The sequence below is a fragment of the Chiloscyllium punctatum genome, chromosome 8 (assembly GCF_047496795.1).
Source record: "Chiloscyllium punctatum isolate Juve2018m chromosome 8, sChiPun1.3, whole genome shotgun sequence".
Taxonomy (NCBI): domain Eukaryota; kingdom Metazoa; phylum Chordata; class Chondrichthyes; order Orectolobiformes; family Hemiscylliidae; genus Chiloscyllium; species Chiloscyllium punctatum.
In genome coordinates this window covers 83,377,364-83,389,748 of record NC_092746.1, presented here as the reverse complement: position 1 = coordinate 83,389,748, position 12,385 = coordinate 83,377,364, and the positions used below count along the sequence as shown (strand labels likewise).

General features: G+C 39.7%; 1 protein-coding gene across 3 annotated transcripts in view; it reads right to left on the bottom strand.

Moving 5' to 3' along the window:
• The window catches only part of spag6 (sperm associated antigen 6), a 207,152-nt gene that overhangs the window by 56,365 nt on the left and 138,402 nt on the right, over window positions 1–12,385 (bottom strand). For all 3 annotated transcript variants that reach the window (XM_072575961.1, XM_072575963.1, XM_072575962.1), the window contains exons 7-8: window positions 7,111–7,263; window positions 4,045–4,236 (exon numbers count right to left, since the gene is read on the bottom strand). In XM_072575961.1, the coding sequence (XP_072432062.1) occupies window positions 4,045–4,236; window positions 7,111–7,263 (345 nt within the window). The remainder of the gene's footprint in view (window positions 1–4,044; window positions 4,237–7,110; window positions 7,264–12,385) is intronic.

The window sequence follows — 12,385 nt, the reverse complement described above, 5'->3', positions numbered from 1 at the left end:
ACTTGTTAAGTTCTCCTACTATTTCCTTATCTCCCATCACTAGGCTTCCAGCATCAGTTTGAAGTGGCCCAATGTCTACTTTATTAGTTATTAAATGTGAGAAGAAATTAACATAACACCCAGTTTAGAATTGAGAAGCGAGTCCAAGTAAAAGGCATAAAAGATGGAAGGTATATGGATTAATATGTTCTTTTGGCTAACTGTCAGTCTTGTCAAGTTTCACAGAAGGTTTCTTTCTACAAGGTCTAGTGTGATCCCTTGCCCCATGTTACCAAACTTGCCTTCTTAATAAAAACTGAAAGAACTGGGGATGCTATAAATCAGAAATAAAAACAGAAGTTGCTGAAAAAGTTCAGCAGGTCTGGCGGCATATGTGAAGCGTAATCAGAAATAACTTTTCGGATCTAGTGACCCTTCGTCAGAACATTAAGGAGTTCTGAGGAAGGGTCAATGGACCTGAAACGTTAACTCTGATTTCTCTTTACAGACACTGCCAGATCTGCTGAGCTTTTCCAGCAACTTCTGTTTTTATTACCTTCTTAACATCCTAGGAGAAAGTGAGGACTGCAGATGCTGGAGATCAGAGTCAAGAGTGTGGCACTGAAAAAGCACAGCAGGTCAGGCAGCATCCGAGGAGCAGGAGAATCGATGCTCTTCATCAGAAATATCCTACCTCACCTCTCAGCAGATTCTAGCTCCACTCTGCCAGCTGCCACTTCTGGAAGAAGTCACCAACCACCAGATATTTTCCAAAAGATTGGCATTGTTAGTGCTGGCACCATTTTTAAAAGGAAGCTGTGCCTGCCCGGCTTGTTGAAAGACAGTAGTTCTGAAGATGTCTGAACATCAATGGCAAGGTCCTGGAGGTCCTCGTGGATGGGGTGGTGTGGAGGAGGACTGTCTTCTTCCTGAAGCACCAGAGAAGGTCAAGCAACCAGTATTTGGCACCTGCTCTAGGTCATGACCCTGGTCAGGACAATATCTTCAGTACAAAGGAACAGCCAGCATTGCTACAACAAGGTTAAAGACCTCATCTTCAGGAGGGTAAGTGCCACACTTCTGTCCCTGCTAAGTCACAATGGGAGGGGATGAGCCTTGTAGGAAGTGGTGAATTAGCTACTGCATTCACCTCCCCTCAAGGCTCATCCCCTGCCATTTTCACTGTAGCATCAACATCTTTTGCCCTCTTGTCCCTTGCAGGAGAAGACTAGAGGGGTGGTTGAAGATGCCCTCCAACGCATCTCATCCACTTCCTGCACCTCCGCTCTCAAACCCCACCCCTCCAACCGTAACAAGGACAGAACCCCCCGGTCCTCACCTTCCACCCTACCAACCTTTGCATAAACTGCATCATCCACCGACATTTCCACCATTTCTAAACAGACCCCACCACCAGGGATATATTTCCCTCCCCACCCCTTTCTGCTTTCTGCAAAGACCATTCCCTCCGCAACTACCTGGTCAGGTCCACGTCCCCCCCATCAACCCACCCTCCTCTCCTGGCACCTTCCCCTGCCACTGCAGGAACTGAAAACCCGGCGCCCACACCTTCCCCCTCACCTTCATCCAAGGCCCCAAAAAGGAGCCTTCCACATCCATCAAAGTTTCACATGCACATTCACCAATGTCATTTATTGTATCCATTGCTCCCAATGTGATCGCCTCTACATTGGGGAAACTGGATGCCTTCTCGCAGAGCGCTTTAGGAACAGGTCCAGGACACCCGCACCAATCAACCCCACCGCACCGTGGCCCAACATTTCAACTTCCCCTCCCACTCTGCCGAGGACATGCAGATCCTGGGCCTCCTCCACCGCCACTCCCTCACCACCCAACGCCTGGAGGAAGAACGCCTCATCTTTCGCCTCGGAACACTTCATCCCCAGGGCATCAATGTGGACTTCACTAGTTTCCTCATTTCCCCTCCCCCAACCTTACCCCTGTTTCAACCTTCCAGCTCAGCACCATCTTCATGATCTGCCCTACCTGCCAATCTTCCTTCCCACCTATCTGCTCCACCCTCCTCTCTGACCTATCACCTTCATCCCCATCCCCATCCACCTATTGTACTCTTTGCTACCTTCTCCCCAGCTCCACCCCTTCCCATTTATCTCTGCACTCCACAGGTGGCTGGTCCCTGTATCAAAATTCTGCCTGTTCCCTTCCAATCCTAGGAAGTTCAAATCAAGGAACATGTCATGGCCACCCACACACAAATGTCCTCAGCATCACCCATTCAAAGTTCCAAGGTCAAGGGCTCCACTGCTGAGCAGGTTCCCACCATATGACATTCGCCTCTTTTTTTCACAGAAGCACTCCTTTAAAATGTCTGTTAATAGCATAGTATCATATGAAAAAGAAAATATTTGTTTGCTAATATTATCAAAATTAGTTTCTGAATGTCCTTCCTCACTGTGAACTGTTTTTGCAGCCTTCTTCACAATATCATTTAGAATTGTTTTCATCCAGCTGTAAACTCATTGGCTGAACCATACAGATGATTCCACATTGTGTACATTAATTTCTCAATTGTTAACACAAGAACAGAGGAAAATTTTGCAATGACTTGCTGTCAACTCATTATTTCAATTAGGTATAAAGTCATTTACAAGAATAAAAATAGAAAACGCAACATTGTGCAGGTACCTTTTATTGTAATGAACTATTGTTTATGCAGCCCAACAGAGTGCATGCAGTTTCTTTAAAGAATCTGCACTTCCAGTTTGATGTGCTTTCATTGGTTATCAAATGCATAAAAGCTGTCTGGACAATCATGTACCTGCCCTTTTATCCTACCAGCATGAAGACATTTTTGAAAAAAAAATCAACTAATGGCAGTACAAGTAGTCAACTGATTTTTATCTATAAAGCAAATGTTTTTCTACTTGCTCTAAATATAATAGTTGGAGAGAACCTGTAGTCTTTAAATGTATGCAATGTACCCTGTTTAAAAATTTTCATTTGGTATGCCTTCTAAATGACTAGTTTAAGATGACTAGTTATGTTATAATCCATACTAGATAGTATTATGCTCTAGTAAAACTCATCATTCAAGTATGACTCTCAAAAACATACAGCAGTGCACTTTATAACACCTTCTTCAATTACCACATGATTAATTATAAAACAAAGGTGGTCAACAGCAAACATGCTGAGCTCTCACTGGATACAATGTTCACACAATCAACTGATCCCAGCGATAAGCACAATAAGTGAGTAAATGAGTAACGTGCTTATATGTTATTGTGATAGGTTCAAGACCATGGTAATGCACAAAATACAATTTACATCATCGTATAAACAAAACATTTTTACTACATGTTCAATTTTTTCAAAAACTTAAATAGTAAAGTAACAATTACTAAAATTAATCGTGTGGTGTTTAACACAGTGAAGAACAATGCTGAAGGGATATGTTTATGTGAAAAGGGTTAGACATAGAGATAAACAATGTATCTTCTACTTTAATAGATTTGAAATGTTTTCTGTCATCTTATTTTACCACAATTTCCAGAAATCACAAGGATTCTCAGAAAAATGAGATTTATAACAAAGAACAGCTGGCTTGCATTTCGTTAACCAGGTTATATCTAGGGAATAGAAATTCTGTAATTAACCACTTGAGCTTCACTTTCATGGTTTATGACATCATCTAGCTCTCTACTGTGACACATTTCAAGCCAGCTATTATCCCCTAGGTAAACATTATTGACAGGAGAACAGGATTAATTCTTGTTACTAGAGATAATTCAGCATTAATACACACTTTAAAATCAATTTCCTAAAAGACCACCCATATAAAGAATTGTTTAAATACTTATTTTTTTCCACTTCTCTTTACAAAAAGGCTGTACATTATTTAAAATACGTAAGAATCACAAAGTTTAAAAAAAGTAAAAGATAATTCATTATTATCTGAATAGTAAGCTTTCCTAATCTTTAAATAGGAGATAAAAGAAAAAAATATCTTAACTGCTTTATAGCTAAATTTGGCACTCTATTTGCAAGTGGGATCAAAAGTGACAGCCATGATGCATGTTTTACCTTAATCTGAAGGTCTTCAGAGCTTCCAGTCTGCATGTAGAGTGCAAGGAGCTTTGGCAGAATATTTGCCACAGCAACAGCACGTGCATGCTCTGGAGTGTGTCTTCCTATCTGCCCCAGGGCCCAAGCAGACGCTGCCTTAATGTGGTCTTCTGGTTCTTCTGACAGGCAGATAGCCAACTGAGGCACCCCCTGTAGTGTTGATCAGAAGCATGCAGTCTTAGTCAGAGACAGTACACGTGATAGGCTTATACTAATAAGCAATTTTAGAGGGGAAAAATACAGTTCTTTATTTCTACACTACACATCTTCCTAATGGGTGAAAGAGCAGTTCAGCACACAGCTGTTCAGTGTATTAGAGCCGGCATTTTTTCAGTTTGACAGAATGTCAAGGATAGTGAAATCCTTAGCTTGAAGCTCCATTACGCATATCATCAGTACAGTATCTACTGTGGAAAATACACAAAAATTGAGAAGTGATACATCTTAAGGGAAGTCGCAGTTCATCTCAAACTATAACATGTAAAAATTAAATGACAGTTTTGAACATAACAATGAATTATTTTTCTTAAATGTTGTTTCCATGTTTAAAACCAGATCAAAGGCATGTTTGTATCTTGCACAAAAATGACAAAAATCTATTTTAATAATGAGTAATAAAATATAATTGTTCTATTCGAAACACGCTGCTGTGGAAAGATAATTGGGATATATATGCTTAGGGCATCTCAGCAGTTCTTTGTCTAACATTACTGTGTGACCTTTCTATTTTGGCAGCCCTGATAGTCTAAAATGCCAGACTGAACAAAGTAACCACTGAAGGAAAATGGTGATTCTTTTATTTTAGCCTTAAATTATATTATTGTTAAATCAAAGTTAATTATGATCGACAACAACAGTATTGTAAATTTGACTATACTTTCATATATGTTTTGAGAATTTTATTTTAATGAAACTATTGCGAATGTAACTAGCTGAATTTAAATAGTCTTCAAAATATTTTTGACCAAAACTCTTAACTGCAGGGCTAAACAATTCTAATTTAAAACTACAATTGACTTTTATGTATCAATCTCTCAACAAGATGCAAATTGTAATAGTAATAATTAACTCAAAAACAAATCGCTATTCATTTTGTGCTGAAATAATTAATGGCAAGGTGAAGATCTATATGCACGCAAGATCCACCACTGCTTAATGTGGAGACATAGAATAATAGTCCATCTGTTTGATAAAATTACATGATTACATCTGTAGTATTTTTCAACTTTCTACAAAATAGAGCTTAATGTTTTAAGTATTTTCCCATAACTCTACAAATTTTATAGGATGTCAAGTCCAACTTCTGTGTCTAATCATAGCTCATTTTGACAACTCATATTACCTTATTGGATTGCTAGTTACAACATGTCCAACAGACTATTTCAAGTTTTATTAATACTTAGTGCAGCAAGCAAGTATTCTTGAAATTATACACATAAAATAAGAATTTTACTTTTAAGCTGTTAGGCTGGTCACACTTTTGGAAGGCCAATAATATGAAATTCCAAATTGATCTTTTGAGAGTGGCAATAAAAGGGTTGCCTGATACTTGAAGCTGCCTGCCATTGTTTGAATTTGTTTTGTTAGTCCTGAGTTGAACCAGACTGATCAACAGCAGAACATTTTTGACAAAATAGGAACGAGCAGAGTAATTTCACCCTGTTTAAAGCATGAATGATTTTCAAATTGGCATGAACTAAGTTGTGAAGTATTGCAGCCTAAAAAATGGGCTTTGTAACTAACAGTTTCAATGAATATCAGATGTAAAAAAAATGATTAATTATAGGTAAAGAAATTTATTTTACTAGCCAGAGCTAAATTGCACAGTGTATTTTCAGACTGCTTTTTCCTTTACAGAGCCTTGTACAAATCCAGCAAAGACTGATGGGAAGGATGTTGTCAAACTCTTACAGCTCTAAAGTTCCTAAATGAAATCACACTTTTTAGTGGGTGCTGATCTACATCACAAAACAACAGACTCACTTAGAGAGGCCCTAAGAATGTCTGGGTTAATACGGAGAAAAATTCACACTGATGCAAAAGGGTGTAATCTTCTGTGGGTCAGAGATTAAAAAACATTGTTCAGAAGTGTAAAAGGATTTGTGCTAACCATTTAGTCATTCTTTCTGTAGTAGTGCTTAAAGCTGACACCAGAGTCGAGGTTTATGATTTAGAATTATTTAACTGTTGGTGTAAACCATTTGTAAAAATAGAATGAATGCTAATAATACAATTATGTTAGTTAAGAACTGTAAACTCGTGTCAAAAGTGGAAGAAGTTTAATTTTTCACCATTGACATCACCGAGTCAAGCCCAAAACAGCTCTAAAAACAAAATCAATAACTAATAAATTATTTTAGCAAGAATTTCTTGAAGGTAATTTGGTTGAAATACCATCTCATTGCATACATATATGTTTGCACCCACGATGTAATATACTTTTGATCTTGGCTGAGCTGTCAATAAAAACAGGATGAATAGAGATAAGATACTAATACAGGGTGGAGAGAGAAGATAACTGAAGTAAAATCTCTTTCTCATAATGATTACATTTTTCTAAAATAATAGCAAGTATTTACACATACGCTGCACCTCGATCTGGCAATGAGACCTGGATCTGTAATCAGGTGAAGCAACAATACTGGGGGAGGGGTGGATAGGGATATAATTAAATATCACATCACAACACTAGCAAAAAACCTTGAGGACTACTGTATCAAATTTTATTCAAAGCACAAATTACCATGATTAATATATTTAAATTAAAAGTCATAATTGAGATTTACTTTGACACATTCTGCATTAAATTAAAATAAAATAAACCTCCTTCTTCCTGAAATAGAAATAAACAAAATAATGAGTATTGTAGAATGTACATCTGCAACCTCAATTCCTCTGGGAGTACTAACCAGCAAATCAATATACCACTGCACTCCAATATGCTTTGCAGCTAGATTAATTTATAGTCCTTATTCTAGGGCGTCATTGTAATGGTAATACACAGATAATGAACCAGGCTCTAACCTTGGAGACAATCACTGCCATTGCCAGGTTCTCTGAGTGAGCTGCCACATAACCAAGCATCATAATACCAGGCAGCCTGACATTGCTTTTGGAATCACCGATATAATCAATGACAGCAGCCACACCTCCAGTATTAACAATAAGCTGAGACAGCTAGGAGAGGAAAAATAACAAGGTGGTTAGTCAGACTTCATCAATAAAACAAGGAAATATTATTTGAAATGACCGGTGTCATCTATTTGTGTATATATTCATTATGGTTAAAAGAATATTGCATTGTTTCTATTAGCCTATTGACATTCTAAACTCTACTGTTTTCTCTGCCATGAAGTAAGATTTGTGCCTCCTTATTGACCAAATATTGTTAACAGCTAATGAAATGGTCAACATGCGTGATTCAACCTGGATCACCAGTGTTCAGTCTAAAATGGGAGGGAGTTTAATTATTTAATACCTCCATCAACTTGCTTGATTCTAAAGTAATTATAACAATATATTAATCAAAATAAGCTAATTGCTTCAATTTTGTGCTGTACATTACAGGCTACAATAGGACATTTTTATATTTGCGAGCACTTAAGGAATATGTAAATTTATAATAATCTTGATATAATTAGGTAGCAAAATAGCCCATCAGTAAATATAAGGTAATATTTAAAATCAATCCTTTCCATTCAAATGTTTACTATTTATAAACCATCATAAATAATTTTCCAGTTTGGTTGTGACAACATTTTCAGATTATCCAGAATTTTAATTTCCTTTTGATTGTGTTTTTTTTTAAATAAGGGAGACAGTGAGGCCAGTTAGCTATCAGTCAACAGATATTTTAGGCAGTAAAACAATGGGAGAATCAGAAGGAGTTATAGACTGGGTCATAAAAATGTTACTTGGCTCTAAAACTAAGAGTTTCCATCTGTAGTTACAAAAAGTGTTTTTGATGTGATTCATGACATATTTCAGAAAACTAATCACATCTTCCCTATTTGCTCCCAACAATAAGAAATCTGAAAATCACTGTACTGTGGCTACCAACCTGAAACATTTCTTTGTCTGTGTCATTTTCGTCAAGTTTTGCAAGGGGTTCTCTGCTTTAGGGCTAACAGGCTTTCTTGTACTATCACCCCAAACTTACCCTTGCCCCTATGTCACCCCTCATGTCCAATGCTAGCCCAACTATACCAGACATTGTACTCAGAAGCGCTTAGCTTCCAGAACAGGCTGTCATCCCTAGTGATGGCAGCATCTTCAAAATGACTGTAGTATCCCTGGATAAGCACACAAGTCTGGAGTTGCCCTGCATGGTTTGTGACATTTGCCCAGGATGTGGCAAATAAAGGAAAATTAACACCTTGCTTTGTGGACAGGTACCTAGAGATCCTAGTGGATAGAGTGGTGTAGAGAGACATCCTCTTCCCCCAAGACAGGCAGAGGAGGCTATGCCACCTGACCCTGCCAGCCTGATCCAAGATTCTCACCTGGATCATTGCAGTCTCAGCAAACTGCAGGAATGCCAGCAATGTAGAAAGACCTTCTCTGGTCAGCCAGGGTAAGTGTCACCATCTTCTCCCTTCTACTCTACCTACCTGCCACCAAGGCTCATACGCTATTCTTCTCATTATTAAATGCAACATTTTTTTTCTCACTTGCTCTCACATACCCCAAACTCAATCTCACTTAACCCTTTTCTGCACTGCCTACTCACTCACTCAGGACACTTCAACACAGCTGTGCCACTTACAATCATCTCACTCAATCTCTCCCTTTCTCTCATTCCATGAGAAAACAGTCCACAATAGGTCAGAAAAGAGTCAATAAAGATGGTGGGCTGTCCAACATTTGGCTCCTCGCTCCCTACAGGAGAGGATTCTGATCAGTACATGACCAAGCTGCAGAACATCTACTTTCCATCGGTAATAATGACCCTGTTCCGGTTGCCTGCCATTTCAACTCACCACTATGTTCCCTGGGCAACATCTCTGCATCAGGCTTGCAGGAGTGCTCCAAAAAAGCTCAGCACACGCTAGAAGAACAGCACCTCATTTTCCACTTGGGGGCCCGGCAGCCTTCAGAGATCAATACTGAGTTCAATACTTTCACCCATGTCCTTACCACAATCCGCACAAACTGGGCCTTGTCATCACTGTCTGCCATAAACAACTCATTGACATCTACTGAGGGTTCCAATTAGCAGCTATTCATTCTCACAGGCTGACTGTTACCCATCCTTTGTCTGACCAACTACTTTTCTGTCTCTCTGGGGTCCATCTCCAACTATCATTTACTCCACACTTTCTCCTCCCACCCCATCTTCAGCATATTTGCCAACCTTTCCTAATTAAATCAGTTCTGAAGAAGGGTCACTGGACCCAAAATGTTAACTCTGCTTGCTCACCACAGATGCTGCCAGACTCGCTGACTTTTTCCAGCAATTTCTGTTTTGTTTCTGATTTTCAGCATGTGCAGTTCTTTGATTGGTTTTCATGACTAGCTTCCTGACTTTCTGTCTGTGCTGAACAGCAAGGCAAGTAGAGTGAGCCAAGTAGCTCGGTCAAGAGTTACAAGATGCTGAAAGAAGTCAAGGCAATGGAAGGATGCAATGAGCATCCAGGTAGGTTCATGGTGAGTAAGATCTAAGACAGCAAGTGAGCAGCCATGAGATGCAGCCTGATCCAATCTGTGAACTGGATGCCTGGCCCTGTGAGCAAAATCCTTGCAATAGCCTTTCAATGCTGGCCATCAGTGTGCCCCTAAATGTAGCTTTAAAGCACAGAAGTGGGAGGCAGTGTAGTACAGCTAGTGCTCTGGAGTGTGCCTGAAATGTGGTTGCCAGGGGTCCAACATAGGGTCAAGAGGGTAAATAGAAAGCTAGAGTCACCAGGTATCTGCTCTGACTTCCAGGTTGGAAATTTTCAATGACCAGTTTCCTCGTGATGGATCGGAGGAGAGAAAGCAGCATATTATTGAGGTGAGATATGCAGTTAATGAGGTCGATTACAAGTAATAATTAATAGGCATTTCACCACTGTCTAGCAAGAATTTCAATGTGACATCCGCAAGTCTGACGGAAAATGCAGCTCATTGATGCTGATGTTGAGAAATGCCTTGCTGGACCCCTCACGTGATTCTCCCAGAACTCTCGCCATAGCTCACACTGTTCACTGCCATATAAGATTCCTCTCTAACTATTTTTTGTATGGTCAGATGCTTAATCTGTGGAATGTTTTCATCATTTTCTGTTCTATTTATAAGGATAAATTTGGATTTGCTATGTTATAAATCTACAGAAAGTACAAGATAATTATAGTGTCATGCAAAATTTTTAAAAATGTATCATTCACAGATCAGCACCATCACTGAGTCTTTTTCTCAGGCACAACAGCTTTGGCAAAATCTCATTCACAATCTCACAGGAGAAAGTGAGGACTGCAGATGCTGGAGATCAGAGTGGAAAAGTGTGGCGCTGGAAAAGTACAGCAGGTTATGCCCAAAACATCGACTCTCCTGCATCTCGGATGCTGCCTGACCTGCTGCGCTTTTCCAGCTCCAGTGAACCTCTGCCAAGATTATGGTTCAGGAGTGGGAGATTCCCTGAGAAAATTCCTTGCGTATATAATTAACCATTAGTGGAAATGATATCCCAGAGTTATGTCAGCGGATTGTGGTTATTGTTCATGATGTCACAAATCAAACACTAGATCATCATTCAAGTAGTGTTAAAGACATCATTTAATTATGACAAAATGAAACAAAGCTAGATTGTAGTCTTCAGAGTACAATGTAAACAACCACACGATTACACTGAACGTGAACCATAAAAGCATCCTCATTTTAAGTTTTTTCACTCGTACATGGGATGAGGGCATCACTGGCTACGAGAAAGTGAGGACTGTAGATGCTGGAGATCAGAGTCAAGAGTGTGGTGCTGGAAAAGCACAGTAGGTCAGGCAGCATCTGAAGAGTAACAGAATCGATGTTTTGGGCACAAGCCTTTCATCAGGAAAGTCCTTCATCACTGGCTAGGCCTACATTTAAATGTCTATCACTGAGTGATCCACATTGTTATGGTACTGGAGATACATGTAGGCCAGGCCTGGCCAGATAAGAATGGCAGATTCCACTCCCGAAAGGACTGATTTAGGCTTGAAATCTTAAGGAAAACTAGAGAGAGAGAATAGGGCCCCTCAAGGACCAAAGTGGACATGTATGTGTAGAACTGCAAGAGATGGGTGAGGTTCTCAAAGAATATTTCTCCTCTATGTTTACCATGGAGAAAGACATTAAGACTTGGGAACTTGGGGAAGTTAGTCGTGATATCTTGGATACAATCCATGTCATAGAAGAGGAGGTTTTGGACATATTAGAATGTATGAAGGTGGATAAATCTCCTATTCCTGACCAGATATATCCAAGAACACTGCAAAAAGCTAGAGAAGAAATTGCAGGGGCCCTGGCTGATATTTTGCAGCATCATTAGCCATGGGTGAAGTGCCCGAAGACTGGACAGTAGTGAATGCTATGCCATTATTCAAGAAGGTCATAAAAAAGAAAGCCTGGGAACTACAGACCAGTAGGCTTAACATCTGTGGTGGGTAAGTTACTTGAGAAGATTCTGAGAGATAAGATATACATGCATTTGGAAAGTCAGAGTTGGTTAGGAGTAGTCAGCATGGCTCTGTAAGTGGGAGATCATGCCTCACAAATTTGTTAGAGATCTTTGATTAAATCTCCTGGAAGGTTGATGAGGGCAGGGGAGTAGACAGAGTCTATATGTGTTTCAGTAAGGCCTTTAATAAGGTTCCACAGGGTAGGCTGCTCTAGAAGGTTAGATCACATGGAATCCAGGACAAGCTGGTAAATTGGATTCAAAATTGGCTTGATGGTAGGAAGCACTGGGTAATAGTAGAAGGACACTTGTCGGACTGGAGGCCTGTGACTAGTGTAGTGACTCAGGGGTCAGTGCTGGGCCCATTACTGTTTGTTATCCATATCAATGATTTGGATGAGAATGTACAAGGCACAATTAGTAAGTTTACTGATGACACTAAAATAGGTGGTGTCGTGGACAGTAAGGAAGGTTATCATAAATTGCAGCAGAACCTTGGTCAGCTGGGGAAGTGGGCCAAGAAATGACAAATGGAGTTTAATATAGATAAGTGTGAGATCTTGCATTTTGGAAAGTTAAATCAAGGTACAAGTTACATGGTGAATGGTAGGGCCTTAAGGAGTGTACTGGAATAGAGGGATCTTAGATTTCAGGTTCACAGTTCTCTGA